The sequence below is a fragment of the Sylvia atricapilla genome, chromosome 16, assembly GCF_009819655.1.
Source record: "Sylvia atricapilla isolate bSylAtr1 chromosome 16, bSylAtr1.pri, whole genome shotgun sequence".
Classification (NCBI taxonomy): domain Eukaryota; kingdom Metazoa; phylum Chordata; class Aves; order Passeriformes; family Sylviidae; genus Sylvia; species Sylvia atricapilla.
The window spans coordinates 4,232,628-4,252,927 of record NC_089155.1 but is presented as its reverse complement, the minus strand read 5'-3'; the positions used below and the strand labels follow the sequence as shown (position 1 = coordinate 4,252,927).

The 20,300-nt window shown below is 47.9% G+C and overlaps 1 protein-coding gene across 1 annotated transcript in view; it reads right to left on the bottom strand.

The window, feature by feature from the left end:
- PPP1R16B (protein phosphatase 1 regulatory subunit 16B) overlaps window positions 1–20,300 on the bottom strand; it is a 40,926-nt gene that overhangs the window by 2,924 nt on the left and 17,702 nt on the right. The window contains exons 3-10 of the mRNA XM_066330576.1: window positions 7,854–7,924; window positions 5,774–5,919; window positions 4,494–4,597; window positions 4,089–4,213; window positions 2,228–2,353; window positions 1,795–1,870; window positions 1,282–1,411; window positions 363–531 (exon numbers count right to left, since the gene is read on the bottom strand). Of these exons, the coding sequence (XP_066186673.1) occupies window positions 363–531; window positions 1,282–1,411; window positions 1,795–1,870; window positions 2,228–2,353; window positions 4,089–4,213; window positions 4,494–4,597; window positions 5,774–5,919; window positions 7,854–7,924 (947 nt within the window). The remainder of the gene's footprint in view (window positions 1–362; window positions 532–1,281; window positions 1,412–1,794; window positions 1,871–2,227; window positions 2,354–4,088; window positions 4,214–4,493; window positions 4,598–5,773; window positions 5,920–7,853; window positions 7,925–20,300) is intronic.

Below are 20,300 nucleotides of genomic sequence, written 5' to 3'. Positions count from 1 at the left end.
CGCACACACACACACACAAAAAAAATATGCTTATCTATAGAACACGACAACAACTTAATTAAAAACCAGTAACTGCAAAGCAAGCTTGCAATTCTTTTGTGCTTACCAGTTTGTGAGCTTTAGAATGAAAGACACACACTATATTTTTTGGAGCATCCTGGTTCATTTTCATCTCAAAACTACATATGCAGCTGTCAATCCAAAATAGGCTTTCCACTTCAGTGGGACATCCCAGTTTCTTTTGCTTACACCTGGTGGATGAGGTCTACAAATTTTTCAGCCACCTTCCACCCACTGCTACTGAACCCACACCAGCAGCCCTCCTCAGTGACTCCCATGAAAGAGAAGAAGAGATTCCTTACAGGGTCTGTATTCTCCTGGTCAGACCGAGTCTCCCCAATTTCTCCAACGAGACCTGAGTTTCTTCCTTCTTCTGCTGCCCCCAGTTGCTGCCACACCATGGCCTCCTTCTCACACTCCTTTCTGTAAAGGTTTGTCCTGTCCGAAAGGCTGGCCCTCCTCACCACCTTCCTGTGGGACAGGGACAAGGGGCATCAAAGCTGTGAGCAGGACATGACATTTCCTCTTAGCCTGTAGCTCTTCTCACCTCCTCCTCCTCCTCCTCACACTTCACAGCCTCTCCCCCTGGACTGGAACGTGGATTCAGCTTCCTGGCACCCACGCAGAGCCAAGGCACTGGATGGATAATGAAGGTGGGAGGAATTTTAAGGAGCTCTAAACTGGCACTGCAAACCTGTGTTAGAGCTCGTGCAGGTCACCTTATGGACCTATTCTGCAACCAGTGGAGTAAATGTAGAGGGGAAAGGCCCATAGGCTGTTTAAAGAGCTTTGTGGTGTGCAGGACTGCTTTAGTGTCTAGTAAACATAAATCATCTGCAAACTGTGCCTCAGCACTGCATCCTGGCCATGTGACATACTACTGAAAAGCTCAAGTTATTCCACTTGAAGCACTGATTTTCCAGCACCAGTTTCAGTGGTTTAACAGGGTAAATTCTCACCATGTGGTCCTGTGCTCAGCGCAGTTCTTAAACCACACCAGCACAAAACCATTTCTCTCCCCTAAGAATTGGCACCTCTTCCTAGTGAAAAAGCCACTCTTCAAAGGAGCTCTGCTTTCAGCAACCAAAGTGAGCTACTGTCTTTCAGGAGTTCATTGGGAAAGGACAGATGGGCTGTTCACACCGACCTTAGGGTGCCCTGCAGCCACACCTGGGTGGCCAGGCCAGTGCCCAGTGACCTGCAGGGAACGGCACAACTCACCCCCGGCTGCCCGTGCTCGAGGTCCTGCGGCTCAGCGAGGATTTGTGCCTCATCTGGGACTTCATGATCACATCGTGTTTGTGCTTCAGCTCCAGCAGCAGCACTTTGAACTCCTCCTCTTCGCACAGATCTGTGGCACACACAGAGCAAGCCCTTTGTCAGACGGTTCTCATTAACACCTTGTTACTAATTGTGTCTTCCTAGTTGGACCTTCCTAGTTAGACAGCCAGGTCTTAGGGCTGCACACAACATCCCAAGCTCAATGGATAACATAGAAAACACACAGCAGGAAGAATTGGTGCTTGGGAAATGGCTTCTTTCTTCTTTTTATGAGTAGAAAGAAGTATTTTCTGTAGTAAAGTAGGTGCTAAAAAACTTCAGTCCCAGTTAAAGAAACTTCAACTTTGATTCTATAAAGATACCAAAAAAATTACATTAATGCTTCTGAAAGCACCAAGTGAGGACTCCAGCCATTTCTTAGCCATTTTATTTCTTTAAGCTTCATAAACTCACCTATTGGCATCTCATCCAAAGATGTCCTGGCACTCAGACTAGCCCCATGGGACACGAGCAGTTCAGCCATCTGCATCTAAAGAATGGAAAGAAAGCCAAGTTGATAGAGGTATTTTAGGCCATTTAGGCTTTCCTCCCTAAAGCTGAAAGGTTGGCATAAGGTGAGAGCAATGGCACACAGGTTCAACTCTCCTCAAATTATTTTTTTTTTGGTGTGTGTGATGTTAAACACTGTTCCCACCATCCACCTGCATAGGCATACTCTGCCTGAAATTTCTCAGCAATCAGCTCTTTTTGGAGCCCAGGGGATCTCCTCTGATGCTGTCCAAACAGCCCAGTCCCAGCAGAGATTTATTCCATTTGCAGAGTACTCCTCAGTTTGTCCAGGCAGAAAGAGATGCCACCCTCACACATGACACAGTGATATCCTTACCTGTCCCCAGAAAGCAGCAGCATGCAGAGGTTCCCAGCCATCCCAGTCCTTAACATCCAGGCTTGCCCCCTGGTCGAGAAGCACTTCAGCTGCATGCAGATAACCATTGGCTGCAGCTATATGCAGCTAGGAGATAAGGAACAGAGCATGAGCCACCTGCAAGGACCACGAATGGTTTCATACACTGAGTTTCCGAGGATTTTCTGGGCTAAGGTTGGAGCCTAGAGCTGGACAGGCAGCACGTTTCACACTGGGCAGATGGTGCCAGGTCAAAAGCAGGTCGTTCCTGTTGCTAAAGCTCAGTATTGCCTGCATCTAATTCTGTTTGGAGAGGAAATTGCTTAACACTTCTTAGAATAGCTTAGATATATGGATGAGAAAAATAATGTATTCACATTTTAAATCAAGGGCTTTTAAGTGCTTCCCAGTCTGTAGGGAAAGCACCATCAAAACACGAGCCTGCAATGCAAAACATCATCCACTGGAAGTTCTGCATTCCTCATGCCAGAAGAACATCTCCTGTTTAGTGGGGAACACTAAAGTGCTGTGGATGTGATTTTTTGAATCAAATTTACAGCCTGCTTTAGTCAGGACTCTCTCCATGCAATTGCACTTCCAATCACATTGTAATTATTTTCCCCATTTGAAAGTCAAAAACATTTTAAACCTTGGCTACTTTAACTCAAGGGAATATGGTTTTTCAGATATTGGCTTCCAGCTACAGCCACCACTTTGGAGACAATCAGTAATGGTCTCTTTTAATCCCCCAGCTTCATGTCTCTGAAGATTTTCATAATTGCAGTCTGCTGTTGCATCTCTGAGCAAAACAATGACCCATGCACTGCTCTGAAGGGATTAACTCCACTCAGAGCTCCTCCTACTTCAGTTGTGGTAAAGGGGAGAACCAAAGCTTCTTTTCAAAAAAAATTTCATGAGGATGCCACCACACAGAGTTAAAACTTCATCTGGAAATAAATTCTGATGCTTTCTGGCAACTCAGTTAATTTCTACATAAATTTTATGCCACTTTCTAGAGGCCATGTGAATTAATAAGGAATAAGTGGGGGATGATACAATAGCGGGAGCCAAGAGGTCTGCTTAAATGTAGGTATAGAATCTTTGTTAAATGGAAAAATGTGTTAAAAAAAAAGCTGCAATAAAAATTTTGATCATCCAAGCTTACCTTTGAGGGAGCTTACCCTCCCCTTACACTTCTGGTGTATGCTACAGGTGACATTTAGATGAAGAAATTGGAATGCACTGCCATGGCCTGTACATCAGTTATGTCTGGACCCAATGACCGTGGTTGTATGAAATTCCCAGCACATACAACCTCCTTACTGAACTTTCCCTAAGCTGGGACTGCTGTAAAAACACGATTTAGGAGACACATTTGTGGGATAAAAAGAACTAGGGTTGTTCAGCCTTCTCAGTCCCTGTCCAGACAAATCAGATGCCAGCTGCTCTGTGCTGGACCTGTCCTGGGTGCCCACCTCTGCCCAGGGGCAGGGGCCACCCACTGTGAAAAACACAGCAGCCACTGACTCTGTGTGAGGCAGATCCCACACAGAGCAGGAGCCAGGAAGTCCCCAGGGTTCTCAGCACTGCATCCTGCTCCTGTGAAAACCAGAGGGCTCTCACATCTCCTCCACAGGACTTCAACAGTCCACAAGAAGCAAGAGGTTACTGGGAGGTCCTCCAGGCCCAGTTCCCTGCAGGTCAGCAGATGTCTTATTTTCTGTGGGATTTCTCCTCTCAGGGACTTGCACCTGTTCATTTTGTATAACTCCTGCTCCAGGGCAGGTTTCATAACCTCTGGGGTGAAGGAAAGCAAAACTGAAGCTGCTGCAGTTTCACTCACCAGCGTAGCACCTTGGGCATCAGTCCTGTTCAGGTCCTGTCCAGTTGCAAGTATGTCATGAATGTCACAGATCATGACCTGCTCCGGGGCAGCTCGCATCTCATTGATCCTTTCCTGGGTAATCCCTGTTAAAATTCCAGTCAGAAACAGGACAGTTGGAAGGGTTGAGAAAAACTCTCCACTGGCTGAGGAAAATATGACAGGATCCTGGCTGATATGACCCCACATCCTTCACCCTCATGATCTTTAGGAATCAGAATAACCAAACAGAGTCAAGTCCCAAGAAATTATGCCAGGAGCAGCTCTCTGCTTTTCTCCAGAGGCAAATCAAGAGCTGGGAAACAGGATAATTTTTAGTACCACATTGACCCATTTCTGTATTTTACATAAACTCAATCTCCTTACCTTGATAGGCCATGCAAGTCTCAATGACATCCAGGGTTGGCTCATCTTCACAGAGGTCATATGGCATGTTGCCATCTGCATTGACTGCCAACAGGTCTGCTCCACTGCAAGGGGAACACTGAGTTACACCAGGAGGGACCTCAGACATCCCAGAGCAAACAGTGCCAAACACTGGGATAAATGCTTAGGAAAAACTAACCGGGATTTGGCAGTTTCCCAAACACCACCAAGACACATATGAGATAAGAAAGACTTGAAGCAAAGCTGTGGAGCTATGAATGGAGGAGATTAATTCCAGAAGTGGATGAAAGGCAGCCCACTCTACCTCCTTCCTGAGTCAGTAATGCCCCGTGTCCCACATCCGCTCCATTTTTATAACACTCATCCAAAAATTTCCCCACCCAAGTGGGAACATCCTCCAAGGGATGCTTGACTGCATCCTCCCCTTCATTATACAGTCAAAGAAGAGCCAAGTTTTCAATGCTCATCTCCCAGATGACAGCACTGCAGGGAGAAGTCTCCCTCCCTGAGGAAGAAGCAGCAGGCTGGGCTGTGCAAGGCAGCAGGTTAACACTCCCAAAGCACCAGAGCTCTGGGGAAGGGAGGAGACACAGACACAGGCAGAACTATCTGCTCCAGGCAGGCTTCACCACAGGTGCTCATGAAACAGCTCAAAACACATCTGGTTTGCTCCTCCTTGCTGGCAAGTCTAGAAAAACTTGAGCTTTAGGGACTTGGTCAAGAACCCCACAGTGTCACCACTGGGGATCAAACACTGCAGGGAGTTTGCTGATCACTAATTAAGACCCAGTGAGACAGGTCACAGAGTTCACCCAGGTGTCTGAGTTGCACAAACACACTGCTGCCCTCCTGCACTAGTGTCTGCTTGGCAGGGGCTGGAAATTCTGAAGTGGTGTTTAGGAGCTTGAGGGTGAATCCTACTGCCTGCTCCTGTTTCTACCCCTCAGAGACCACAGCTCCACAGGCACACACGGACACACCAGAAAACAGGCAAAAATAGGGAAATTTTGGCCCAGTTTCCAGAAGCTTCAAGAAACTGAACCTAGTCATCTAGGGTTTTATTGTCTCCTCAGCCTTTCTGCTCTTCTCCTTCACCCCCTTCTCCCCCAAGCGGGAAGGACCCCCAGGAGCAGCCTGAAAGCAGGGAATAACCACCACTGCTGCAATCTCCCATGGTACTAAGCAGCCTCAGTTTCCACCTACAGGAGCTGTGGGTAGAACCAGACCCGCAGAAAGGACTGACACAAAGAGCCACCTACTGCTGGATGAGGATCTTCACCAGGTTGATGTGACCACAGGTGGCTGCTGCATGCAGTGGAGTCCACAGCTCGTTGTCCTTGGCATTGACATTGGCCCCGTGGCTGAGGAGCAGCTTGACTATGTCCTCATAGTTGTCTATGCAGCACTGGGGAGGAAGAAATGCAGACAGATTGTTGTTTTTTTATTTTTTTTAAACTCTGGGAAAACTGAGGGTTCATACCTGCTCAGCTGTAAAATAATAAAAGGCACCTGGACATGGAGAGCTACTTTATCCTGCACTGCTTGGCAAGGAGAGTCTCCAGCAGAGTTTAACACCAAACTGAGCACCAGGAGGTCAAAAAGGCAGAGCACCTACACTGGACAGACCAAAGGGTCACTGGGGTTTTCCAGGGCCCTCTGGTGTGGGGGCAGAGCCAGCAGGGAATAACAGCAAACATGCTCACAGCTTCTGTTCCACTGGGTCTTCCATATTCAAGAGCAAACACAGCAGAAATTCAATGTAACCAGTATAACCACATACCAAGGGATGAGCTGACAAGCTGACATTCCCTTTTCTTAGGGAAAATCCCACACACTGGCATGTGATGAGCAAAAGCCTTCTCAGGAGCTAAGGCTACCTACCACAGTTATCTGGAGAGGCACAGATTGGAATCCCAGAATTATGAGGTACTTTGCAGGGCACTTTTCATTTCCTGAAAAAAAAAAAAGCAGCTTCCTTCCTGCATTTAGAGCATAGCCCAGCAGGCCAGAAGGGCCTCGACCTCTTTCCTTTGGTGAAGGTGGAATTTGCTCTTTGATCCACCTCTTGTTCACCTCTAGACATGAATGTGCATGTGATAAAGACATTAAAATAAGATTTATTCTTATGCAAGAAGCCTTTTTGTGGTGTGTGCATTGCTGCAGACCCACACAGCTCAGCACACAGCACGGGCTGTTAATGGGGCTGAATTCCAACACATGACAAGCATTTCAGCAGCTGAGTGACAAGGACCTTTCAGATATCTCTATTTGGTTCACTATTTGTACATGGAAGTGGGGTTAAAGCCATGCCTGTCACACAGCCAAGTTATCAGGGAAGTGGAAGGAAGTCACAATCACTGGAAGGAATGCTAATGTGCCCACTGAGGGGCTTCTCTGTGCTCAGGGCTTCAGTTCATTCCACTGGATACAAAGCTCCCATCAGAACCCCCAAATGCACCTTTACAACCTCTCACTGGGCAAGGTGGGATTCTCCAGGCTTTAGAGCCTGGCTGGCAAAGCAAGGGGGCTGTCAGTGTTTCTCTGAGTGCAGGATAACATCTCTTTGGAGAGGTGAAGGTGGTGGGGACCTTTTGTTCCTCCAGGAGCCAGTTTGCATTTTCAAACAAACATTCACCCAGCTTTGAAGAGAGCAGGCAACTGGCAAAAGAATCCAAAATCCCAAGTCAATGGGAGCATTGAGAGCAGGGAGTTATGGCCAGAAAGCCCCGAGTGCTCGTGTGACAACCACGCCACTGTTGTTGGAGGCAGTGGAGGCGGCAGCTGCCAGGCACGGCCAGTCCCACGTGCCTCAGAAAGAATAGAACAACCCTTGTGGAAACAGCACAGAGGCTCCAGGGAAGGCCACAGACCTACACACCACTAGAGCAAGTCTGTATTTCACTGGTGATCAGCTGCTGCCATGTCATACAGCCTTTGGAAGGCCCTGAGCCTACAAGGAGCAGCAGCGGATTCTTCAAGCATCTTGAGCATCATCAAAACTCATGGATGGCCAAGGCCTCTAAATTTCAGTTCATCAGCTGTAAGAGTTTAGAGCCCTACAAAAATTAAAGGGTGGAGGAAATGCTGTTCACATGTGAAGTCCAGCCCAGACTCCTGAGCTCTCACTATCACTGAATAAAGTCTGGGATACAGCAAGGAAAGGATTTGATCTCAGCTTGCTCCCCAAGAAACCAGATCGCCGGCACAACGTGGTGACGTTTCACTGCTTTAACTGAGAACAAAATAAAAGAAATCCAAGAGGTGTCCCTGTTTCAGGTGGGCAGGTTGGCTCAGTGGGCAGCAGGAGGACACAGGCTGGGAGCTCCTGTCACACCTCACCTGATGCAGCGCTGTCAGTCCGTCTTCATTGCACAGGTCGGGGCTGATGTTGCTCTTCAGCAAGTAACACACTGCAAGGCAAGGACAGAGCAGAGTCAGAGCGGCCACCCTGCCACGTCCCGTGCTCTCAGCCAGCCCTGGACAGGTCAAGGCAGGGCAATTCACACCATCCCTGAGGGCAGAGCTGCGGGAGCCACAAGCCCAGCACTGCCTTGTCACCGCAGTGAGAGCAGAGCCTTCCTGGGTTTATCCAGCAGAGAGCACCAGCACACAATTTTCCCCCAACTTGCTTCCAAAGGAGATTCTTTCATACAGTTAAATTTTTCATTCAGTCGTGCTGGAACAGTCTCCATTTTTGCCGTGTGCTTCACAATGGCTGAGTGCAACCTCTGCACTCTGTGGCCCAGGAGAGCCCAAAGGGGATTTTGGGGTCCCAAGTAACAACCATGAGAGAGATCCCTCCTACAATGAGAGGGGTGAGGCCCTGCCTCAAGAAATAATCCACCCATGATGAGAAACCAAATACATTCAGGGCCCTGCCACATCTAACTACACCAGGGTTGCTTTGGACACTTCACTTGAGCTGTTGGGTGGTTGGAGAAAGCTTCCCAGAGGCTTTAGTTTTTAATCTCTGCTTTGGAGGGAAAAGGTAACATTTATTCCATTAAAATGCAAATTCCTGAAACATATGAAAAGTCATTAGCCCCTAGGTGAAAAACTTGCACAGGCCAATAGCAACAAGGTTGGCAGAGGGCATAAATTATTAGCAACACCAGAAACTCTTCAAATTCAACACTGCTGACAGATCTTGATGATCCATGCCCATTTTCTGTTGTTTTCTTGCTCATTCCCTGTTTTTTCTCCAGAGATTTCACTACCTAACGCTTTTCCTACCTCAAATGTCACTGACAGCACAAGCACAAGCCAGAGGTTCATAATCATCTCCCCAGGGCCAGAGCAGCAACAGATATTCACGTCACATCTTATTTGATGGCAGGCATGCGAGCACTGAGTGAAACCAGAGCTGCACAATGAGGAACACGGACAGAGCTAAAAGGGCAATAGCCATCCTCAGAGCTGGCAATCAAAAACACTGCAAGGCTGCTCCCCCCAAAGCATCCTGCAGCCTCTGATCCCTGTCCTGCTGTCAGAGGGAGCTCTTTCCCCAGCGCATCCACTGGGAAAACCATCTGCAGGGCTGTCCCCAGGGACAGAGCACTTCTGGCACGCCAAACAGAACATGGAAAACACACCCACCATGACATCAGTGATGATTTATGAGGCTTTGTTTAAAAGATCTGGAAAACGCACTTGCAAGAAAGGCAAATCGAAAGCAAAGTGGAATTTTGATTGGAAACCTCTGCCCTGACGTTATCACAAAGGAAGGCAAAACCAGGCAGAAGTGAAATAAAACACATCACAGAGTTGTTCCATCCAACTCAAAATGAATGCCTGCATTTACTTTTGCTGGAAATAATTTCAAGGCATTGACACCTGCTCGAGGAAACTGCTGCAAAAAAGCAGAATACAGCAAAGACAAAACCTCACCCAGCACCACAGTGAATCCAAAGCCTCTGGGGTTTTTCCAGCTCAAAGGCCAGTGCAGGAAGCCCACGCCTACACTGGACTCACAGCCCCAACACTTGCATGCTTAACAGTAATAAGAGCACTGAACGTCAGCCAGTATATCCAATTTAATGACTCTGCTTCTACTGTTTCTGGCCAGCCCTGAGCTCTCCTAATCCAAGGAGTGATAGACTGTCGTTCACCAGTGGGCCTGCTTGTCTCTTATTTGCATTGGATGCTCTGCCATTAGGGTTTTAATTCAATCTCAAGTCAGTTAAGTGCCATTGTGTACTAATGACATGCAGCTCCATAATCATGTTTGGCCTGATTATGGAGATTTGGACAAGTAGATGCTGGCAAATTAACCTTGTAAGTGCTGTCTCTCCGTGGGAAGAGGCAGCAGCATAAATCCCAGCTTGTTACGGGGTTTTGTGTCAAAGGCACTGTGATCATGGCTTGGCAGAGCTTGTAAGAGGCCCTGAAGGGTTAAGATTCAGAGAAGTTTTAATCTTACCCTAAAGAAGCTTTGAATTCTTCTCTAACCCCTGCAGCAGCGCTCGTGTTCCCAGTGCACCTCCCCTTGGCTCCCTTCTGCCCTCAGGACAAGCTCACCTTATTTCCCAGTATCTCCCAACACACTGAAGACTGACAGCCACAAGACTGTCAGTCAGAAAAGGGCTCAGAAAAGTCAGAAAATGAAGCTAGGTGTGGATGTGGTACCACTGAGTCCAGGCAAACAAGGCACAAAGAAGACATCAGGCTGCTTTCTGTCCTGTCCTGGACCAGAGATGGCATTTCAGGGCTCGGCAGGGGAGCACAGGGTCAGGCAGCAATGAGCCTTCATTCCTGCCCAGCAGCCCAATCCAGAGCAGAGCACAGCCCCATTCCTGCTCACAGCCCAGGATCCCAGCAGAGCACAGCCCCATTCCTGCCCACAGCCCAGGATCCCAGCAGAGCACAGCCCCATTCCTGCTCACAGCCCAGGATCCCAGCAGTGCACAGCCCCATTCCTGCCCACAGCCCAGGATCCCAGCAGAGCACAGCCCCATTCCTGCTCACAGCCCAGGATCCCAGCAGAGCACAGCCCCATTCCTGCTCACAGCCCAGGATCCCAGCAGAGCACAGCCCCATTCCTGCTCACAGCCCAGGATCCCAGCAGAGCACAGCCCCATTCCTGCTCACAGCCCAGGATCCCAGCAGAGCACAGCCCCATTCCTGCTCACAGCCCAGGATCCCAGCAGAGCACAGCCCCATTCCTGCTCACAGCCCAGGATCCCAGCAGAGCACAGCCCCATTCCTGCTCACAGCCCAGGATCCCAGCAGAGCACAGCCCCATTCCTGCTCACAGCCCAGCAGCAGGGCATGGAGTGGCAAAGAGCAGCTCCATCAGCCCTCTCCCTGTGAGCTGCAGAGGCACATGGAGGGAGGACAAGGACACCTTCTGCATGCCCAGGAACAGCTCTTCCCAAACAGCCAGGAAGAACAAGTCCTCCTTTCTGATGAACTTCAGGAGAAAATGTACATTTGTGAGTTATCCAGTGCCCTAAGAATAGGAAAGAGAGGGCACATCTGTGATGCTTTGCAGTGCTGGAAGCTGGACCCTCACCTGAGGCAGTGCCACTGCCCTGCTGTGCTGTTTCACACACAAAAGAAGTTACAGCGACCTGAGCCTGCAAAACGCTTCTCTCTTCAAGCCCTGCCAGTGTCACAGGCTTCTCTGCAGAGCCCAACACCTTCTCCCCCACCTCCAGGCATGGCTGATGCTGCACAGGTAGGAAGCAAACACTTCAGCTCCCAAGGACACAGATTAATCACCCGGCGCTGGCTGATCTCCTTCTGTCGGCTCAAGCCTCAGCCTCTGCTGGTGGAAGGACAATCCCCCCATATGCCCATGAACAGCACAGAAAATGAGCCCTCTGCAAGCCCCTGAGCCCGACAGAAGGGGCTCTTTGGGGTCATATCAGCGTGCTCAGCAGCATCAGGCTCCACACTAACACCACGATTAACTTCTTAGAGAGCTCAGTGCCCAAAAGGCTGAGCTCTGTCAGATGTGAGCGGGGCACGTAGGCGGAGGCAGGTGGGGAGCCGGGGCTGGGTGTGTGGAGATCCTTCAGTACGTGTGCAGCAGGAGTTGTGGGAAGCAGCTCCGAAGGCATAGCAAATGAAGGAATGAAAACCATCACAATAAGAGCTGGGTGAACAAATTGTTGTGAATAATTCATTGCAAATTATATTAACCGAGCGATCGCTCAAATGTATTTTCCATTATTCTCTTTGCTCTGCCTATAATTGAACCTCTCACACACCAAGATGGTGCACATTAATCTTCAATTTCTATTTTATCATTCACATCTGTGCTGTATTAAAAAGAAAAAGCTCCCACAACAGCTGTGAAAATAGAGCCTCGGTTTTGAGCCGCCCTCCATCAGATGTCCTGGGGCAGCCTCAGAAAGTTTCTCCTCCCCAAACACAGCAAACCACTTCTCAGGAGTTCCTTGTCCTCTCAGCCTCACTTATTCTCCCCAAAAACTAAAAAGCAGGGGGAAGGCAAAAACAACACTGCAAAGGTCCTAAGGAAAATTCAACATGGAGTAATCGAGCCTCCCGCCTGAAGAGATGTTACAGTGCTATCATTTTTATTGGTGTGACTTCCCACTGAGTTTACACTAGAAGCAGCTTTTCCAGAAAAGCTCCTAAACCAGATGAAGAAAAAAAAAAAAAACAACAAAACCCTTTGTTAGTGCAGTTTCTCCTAAGTCAATAAGCTACACCATAAAATCCTGGATACTGTTACACTCCCATCTATAGCAAGCACTTGCATACCTCAAGCATTAAAAACTCATAAGAGAAAAAGCCAACTGGAACTGATATGGATACCATGGAGGGATAAAAAAAACCCCAACAGACACCTTCCTGATAGGAGGTCCTGATTCCTCCCAAAATATATAATGGCAAACTGCCCCTACTGGCAAGCAGGCTTACCTGTGTGCTCCAAGTTTACACACACACAGGCCATTACTTTTTAAAAATCCAGGTGTGTCTCAGTCTTTTTTACTCAACAATTTCTCTTTGAAATCATCCAATCTCTCCAAGTTCACCTTTTGGTGAACCAGGCACTTTCAGGCCACCTTTAAAAGCCGGAGTCTCTATGACAGTACAATAATTTCTGTATGTTCACACGTGATTTCACTGCATAAAATCAAGTTTCACTTGGGTTAATAAAACATTTTTTACACACTGCTCCAAGTCCCTTTCACCCGAATGCAGCTTTATTCAGAGACCCAGTGTAGCAGAAGCAGCTCCTTCCAGCATTATTTGTAGTGACATACACACAGGGGTGTTGGCAAATGTCTGCAAAGACTGATCCCTGCCTGCCAGGCATGGGGCTGTGGATGGGCTCAGCTACTTCAAAGCTGCATGTTTACTGCTGTGGTTTTGCAGGGATATTTATTACACAGGAGAAACAATGCCAGGAAAACAGCACTGAAGCTGTGAGCGCTCCGCCAGCTTCCTAGCCCAGCATACAATGATACTCACATTTTACAGCGTATCTAAACTCTGAGCAATAACAGGATGAACTCACTCAGCCTTATCCTCCACTCCCTGCAATGTACAACTGATAGCCCATGCTGGTCCATTGATAAACTCCACAGCTCCCTAAAGCTTTCTGAAAGACAGAAAAACCCCACAGAAAGCGAAATGCTGCACTCAGACAGCTTCAACCACATAGTACACCTAAAAATAACTATGGCCCAGTTTGCCTGCTGAGCCAGCCACAGAGACAGCCCCTCCTGATTGATCACTGAGCTTTCTTGGGAAGGTTCAAAGCCTGTTAAACACTTCCCACCCAGTGTATAGCCAGGCACACACGTTGCTTCTAATATCCCCACAAAATCTGGGAAGGCTGGAGAGAGGCCAGCAGAGTCCCATCTGCTTCGTGCCACACGCACAGGGCAGGGACACTGCACGCAGCCACACTCAGCCCAGGTGCTGCTGCTCTCAAGGAAAATCTATTTCTGACTTTGAGGCTTCTTCCTGAAGAGGACACGGCCCTCCTCAGCCCCGAGGAGCATGTTTTTCACAGCAGGCTCCTCCTGCAAGGTTGGGGACCTGGCTTTTACAAGTTTTATTCTGACAACAGCAAGTCAACAAATCATATATTTATTTAATGCATAGAGTCCAATTCTTTCTCCCCCTGTTTGTGCATATTTCAATCCATTTTTGCTGTTTGCTTTGCTCCTTATCCATCACTGCAGCAGCACAGCAACAAGAGCAAAGGGACCACCTCCTACAGCCGCTTCTTGGATGGATGGGCCACACTTGCTCCCCACACCCCTCTGCATCCCACATTCTTCTTCTGTGCAGGACTTCAAGCTCTGATAATCCACTTAGTGCCAGTGATGATAAAGCATCTTTCTTTAATGGCTGCCATCCACCTGGATTAGTGGGATAAGAAAATGTGCAAGTTCCCCATCTGCAGCCACAGTGCTTGAACGGCATAGCAGAAACAAAGCCAAATTTATTTCAGTTGGGAAAAGAAAAATTAGAGGATGCTGCTGTCTGACACGCCTGTCTAAGGATGTAGTGTCATGTTCAAAAGTATCCTGATCTTCTTCTCACGTCAGACTAACAGTGAAATTGGTCCACACTGGAAATGTTAAATACATAAAGCAAAATGAAAGTCAAAGATTACTTCCCTGGTTTCCCATTTGTCATCTGGTATTGGAAGAATAAATAAATCATTTCGGGATGGTTTTTAAACAGATGATGGGATTTGAAAGGGATGAGTGTTTTATATAACCTTTGGGCTCAGCTGCCTGCAGCAGGATTGCTGTGGGCAGGGAGCCAGGAAAGCAGATTCCCCAATATCACTGTGACAGAAACACCTGGGCTGCCACAGAGCCTCTTCTCTCTTTACGAGGCCTTTCAGAGGAGTTATTTGAACGGTCCTGATTTAAAGAGTACTAAAAAAAATATATTAACTCAGACTCTGAGAGGCATGGACCAAGCAACCCAAGGCCAAGTTTCCCAAGGATGACTCAGGAGTTTGGCACCAGCAGAGCAGTGGTGGCTTTTAGGGTGTGAGAGCTCACAAAGGGAATGGTCCTGCTGTGGCCTGGGCAGGGGACAACAACACAAAGAGAGGGATGATGGACAGCCACATTCTCCAGCAGCAGCTCCAGCGGCACCAGGGGCACCTGCATCCCCCATCTCCTGAGTTCACACCTGAATTTTGGGTTTGGTGGGCCCCAGCAGGTGAGGACACAACTCATTTTATTTTGAGCTTCAGGCAGAGTGAGACAGGGCACCCACGGAGTCAGTAACTCAGCCTGGACCTCCTGTTCTACTCCTCTGGCCACTTCCAGCTCTCTTCCTACAAGAAGCACTTCTTGGAAGTCAAGACAGCACATGCAAATCCATTCAGACAACACAAAATCAACACAACATGTGCCTTTTATCTGAACAGCACAGAGGATCTCACTTCTATACGTGTTCAGAAACAACTTTTGATGTGTTGGACCAAGATCCATCTACTGAGACGTGGAGCACTCAGCGCCTGTCTGCACGAAGCTTGTTAGAAATTAAGTCTTTCAGGGTACCAAAAAGGAAATGCATCATAAAAATTAATTGGCTTTAATAGAAATGACAGCCTGAGAAGTGTTCAGATAAAAGGGAGCCATGGTGTCAGGAGGGAAACTTCTGCAGCTGTCTGAGTCTGTGAAGAGCTTCCCCAGCTACATAAACACAATAACCCAACAGGTGATCAGAGGAGCAGAATTGCAAAGGCCCCCTCCACACAGAGCCAGACTGTCAGGATTTGCAAGAGGATACTCTGATGTGCTCTGTGTAGCAGGAAATAGTTCCTACTGCCATTTGAAAGTGCTCTTAGGTTCCAGAGCCAACAGCCTCTGCCCCAGCTCGTGTTTCAGGCATCCTATGGCTCCAGCTAAGCAGCTGTATGGTGACCTGAACCACATGAATGTTTTTAAGAGCTTCAATTATAAAACAGGAAACTTTCTACTTAGAGTAACGGAAAAGAGGTCGTGGTGGAGGGTGGGGAAACACAGATCTGCTTTTCAGGCTGCCCTGAGTTCATACTGAAGGATTCCCGGCAGTGACAGCCTGCTGACCACATCCCAGGAGCTCGGGGCAGGCTGGGCTCTCCTCCTCTGCCCCACTTCAGAGACTCTTGTTCTGTGTCCTCCTCTAACCACACCCTGGTCTGCAGAGACCCTGGTCTGTTCTCTCCATCTGCTCTGGCTGCTCCACTCTGACCTCAATCCACACCGCTTATTGGGCTGGTTTTTTTTCTCCCCACCTCCAAATTTGTCTCTTTTTGGTTTAGGACGAGCGCACTGGGGCTGGAGATCTTTCAGAGCTGCAGATCCAGGTCAGGATGAGCTCCCATGGATGGTCTGCTCCCATGGGTGGCTGCAGTGCTGCCCCAGGCCATGGTGTGAGCCCTGCAAGGGCAGAGCTCAGCGTGCCAGGACAGGCACCAGGAGCAGCCCAGCTCTGTGTGACAGTGCCACAGCTGCCAGCCCCCGTGAGTGCCACACCGTTTCCCACCTGGGACACCACCAGGGACACGCCAGCACTTAAAGGGTGATCTGCTAAAACCTCACCCTCTGCTCCTCAGCACGGGTTCTAACTGCAGATGCCATACTGCTGTGCAGTGCAGGAAGGGAAACGTCTATAAAAGTAGAAAATCACCCCCACACCCCCCTTTTTAATATCAGATGAACACAGAATATGGTTTCATTTTCAAACACAAACATTACAGAAAAAAACTGTCATGCAAGTTTAGCAGCAACTGAACTGATTGCCAGAGAAGCACCGGCAATCCTCAGCAACCCTTTTGCTTTTGCAACCTGCAATTATTCAGCAGGAAATTTCACACATTTCAGAGATTTGAATTTCAGCAGCACCTTCCATCCAGAGATCTCCCCAAGTGCAGCTGCTGTTAGTGGAGCGAGCTCCAGGCTCTCTCCTGGGATTTTACAATCAGTTTTTGCCTCGTTTCACAGCTGTGACATCTCAGCCCAAGTTAGACCAAGGCTCTGGAGGCTCAGGGACTTTTCTTTGCCAAGGTCACAGTGACAGTCCTGTGGCACAGCTGTGACACTGCCCTTGAGCCCAGGTCCCAGCTCTGCCCTTTAAGCACAAGAACACTTTACTCTCCCCCATCCTTTCTGTTGTTCAACCAAGAGCAATTGGGCAAAGCAGCTGAAGCCTCAGTGCTAACAGCCATCTTTTATCCCTACTCTCACATGCCCAAGTCCCAGAAGTTTGCAGTTTTTAAGGGCTGATCAAATCTCACTATTCCCCCAGACTTTCCATCCATTGCTCTTTCAACATTCATTTCAGCTCCTGTCACACAGACAAATCACACAGCCCACAATTTATTCTTTGTATTGCCAAAGCAATGCATTCAAATTTGCTCTCCAGGTGAAACTCCTCCAATCCCAAAGCAACCCCCAAAGTCCAGTGACCCTTGGTTACCAACAAACCCTTGTCAGAGAAGTCAGTTTTATCTGTGCACATCATCACCCGAGGTGTTCAGCACTGCATGGAAACCAGCTCATCCATGGCAGAGTGGAATCAAAAGCTAGCACCTGAGCTTGGCAGAAATGCAGGTTTTTCACAGCTGCAGTGGTGCTTACACTAAAGGAGACAGAGACTGCAAAAAGGCCTTCAGATTTGGTCAGTCATACCAAATCATACAACCTGGCTTGGTCTGTTGAGTGCTGTGCACACAGATCACCTTCATTTGATAATTATCTCATCTATTCCATCACACAAAGTTGAAAACTCTCTCAAACAACTTCTACCATAAGCTCCACATGATTTCTGCTTGCCAGCACTTCAAGAAGTGGAAGGATGATGCAATACAGCTCTGTGACTGCTGGGAGGCCCACGGGGAGGCAGCCCCAGAGCTTGACAGGTCATTTAAACCTTAGAAAGGCAAAAAAAAGCCCAACTGGCTGTCTTTACCCATCCCTGCCCTGTGCACAGACACCAAAGTGCAGCCTCAATGTCAACTCAGGACAGGTTTTGCTGCCAGCTTTCCTCTGCTGAGCTTCCAGCACTTTGATGCAGAAAAGAAAGGAACTGAGGATGGGGTTGGCAGCACTTTCCTTTTTCACCTCACTTTCAAAAGCCATCTCCATCAGCTTCAATCTTTCATCTGCACAATACAGCCTGAACTCAGCAATCCCCTTCAGATTAGTGATGGGCAGAGAGAGAAAAGCTCTCAATTTCCTGCCAGGGCAACAAGGCTGCTCCCTCCAGGAGGGCGAGGTTTGGGGTCCAGCCCTACAGCAGCTCAGACTGCAGCTCTGAGAGCCTTTTACTTAACATAAGGAGGAAAAGAACTGAAAGTCTCCTCCAGAAAGGGCTTTGCCTTAATGCTTCAGGCCAGGTCACTGATGTGAGACACACACTTCGGTCTCTGTGCATACACTGATTTATTTTTAATTTGTTGCCTTGCGTTTACACACTAAGCTTTTTATAATTATACGTATTATGTGTAATATGAATATATTATTGTAATATATATTAACAAAATTCATAGTTCAAACCACTAGATTAAAAAATATGTCACCCCTGCAGCTCTTCCATAGGTTTAAAGCACCCCATTTATCAGAGCAGTATCTCTTGAAGCCACAGCTCCTTGATGCTGGGAACACGGAGGTACAGGCAACAGCAGGGAGCAGAGAGAGCACAGTACATCCCACCTAGAATCATAGAATTGCTAAGGTTGGAAAAGACTTTTAAGATCATCAAGTCCAACCATCTGTTGACTTCTCTCCCTTCATCCCTGTGAGAGGACCCTTATCCTGGGATGAAGGACCAAGTCTCCACGTCAGAATTGCAAGTGAAAAGCCTCCCCCAGCCTCTGCAGCAAGAGGCAGCTCAGAGGAGTTCTAGTTTTCCTTTCTGCACCAGTGGAGAACAGCTTCAGTTTGCCAAAGTATATCACATTTCCCAATAAAATGGCAGTTTGCAAAATAATTAACAGCCATTAAAATTCCCCATTAAGTTTTGCCACTAGCAACAGCAGGACCATTCTCCTCCCAGCAGCAGTGAAAACTCTGCTTATTTCTGTAGTAAACCCAGTGTTGTTAATGAGCCATTTTATCCCATCAGTTTGTTTCTGAAAGCTCCCTCACCAGCAGATCCCTCTTATCGGGGATTTTTTCATTACATATTTAACACTCCAGGAGCCTGAGAGCCATGGACCACCTTGGAGCTGTCACAGAGCAGGAATGGGGACATCCATCTTCTGGGCTTGAACAGCAGACTGCCATGTGCTCACTGCCCCCCTTACACCAAGGAGTAAAGGGAGAGAGACTCCTTACTCTCACCTGCCGTGCTGCTTGAGGAGAACAGACTACAGGATCAAATTAACTAGATATTATATATATAAAACCAATATTTACATATTATATTATATATATATATAAAATTTTATATAGTTTTAATAGAAAACAAATATAAAAATTTTATAAATAGAATAAGTAAAACATATAGTATAATTTTAATAATAATAATATATATTCATGATATATTAAATAACCCCGAATTGAAGATTCCTCTTGAAGACAAGAGGAAAGCCAGGCTCCAGCTTTGCATCATCCCCCATCAATCCTGCAGTCTAATATTTTGACTTGAACATTTAGAGGAACAACAAAATGCTTTAGTAGCTCAACCCAACTTGATAAGTTCATTAAAGTAATTAATGCTGAAGTGGCTGCTTACACTGCTCTGCTGACAGCACTGATTACAGGCTGCAGAGGTGGATCCCAGTGACAGCAAAGGGGACCAGGAGCTGGCTGGGAATGCACAGGAATGGGCAGATGTGCAGCCCTGTGCCATCCCTGGGGCTGGACCCAGCACTGCCCTGGCTCCTCCTGCTCCTCATCCAAACATTCAGCATCTCCAGCACAGAGTAAAACTGAGCAACTCCAGCAGCTTCTGCTGTTTTTCTGCAGACCAACACCCAGCAGAAGAGACCTGGAGCATCCTCCTAAACACCTTTTTTCAGAGCAAGCCCTTCATTAACAGGAGTAGGGCTGGCTAGCCAAGGTGCCAGGGCCCTTAGAGATCCTCATGAGGACAGCAATCCAAGTGTTCTGGTTCCTGGACACACCATGGACCATTAATCTCCCGTGAAATGAAGTAGGAGGGTTGTACTGTCCCTCACTAAACCCTCCTCACACACGGACTGCTGTCCTGAAGGCATGGGCAGAGATCCCCCACATGCTCAGTGTGACTTGTGCCAAGAGCACCTGGGTCTGTTTTGGGAGATGCAGGAGAACTGAGCCTCATTGCCAGATCTGTGATCAAGCACAAGATCCCTCCCCAGCTGCTTTTGGTTCACCTTTGTCTGGCAAATACACAGGCTTAAAGAAAATTATTATTTTTCCAGTCAGTTGTTTGTAAAAAAATGCTTTTGATATGTTTCCCACATTTCACAGGCTGAGGCAATCCTACTGCAACCCTCCATCAGCACCCAATTTGTGCTACAAGAGAATTCCTGTTTCTTTGTGCCCATCTGATGGCAAAGCAGCATTCCCAGGGAAAGGAGCCCACCCCACCAGGAGCACCCAAGGAGGTCTGGATCTGACACGAGCAGCTGCAACCAGTTCAGTTGTGTAATGGAGACCTGACCTACAAACCCTGAACCAAATTCTAGCTGTTCCCCTTTGAGAAGTGAGCACGTGAGGGCTGCACACATCTCCTGCCCTGGCTGCTGCCACCTCCCACAGCTGTAATCCCAGCCTGGCTCCACATCCCAGCAGGACTGCTGCCTCTCCTGCAGCCAGCAGAGCGGGGAGGAAGAGAACCACCAGCAAAAAGTGACTTAAAATGGGCCCT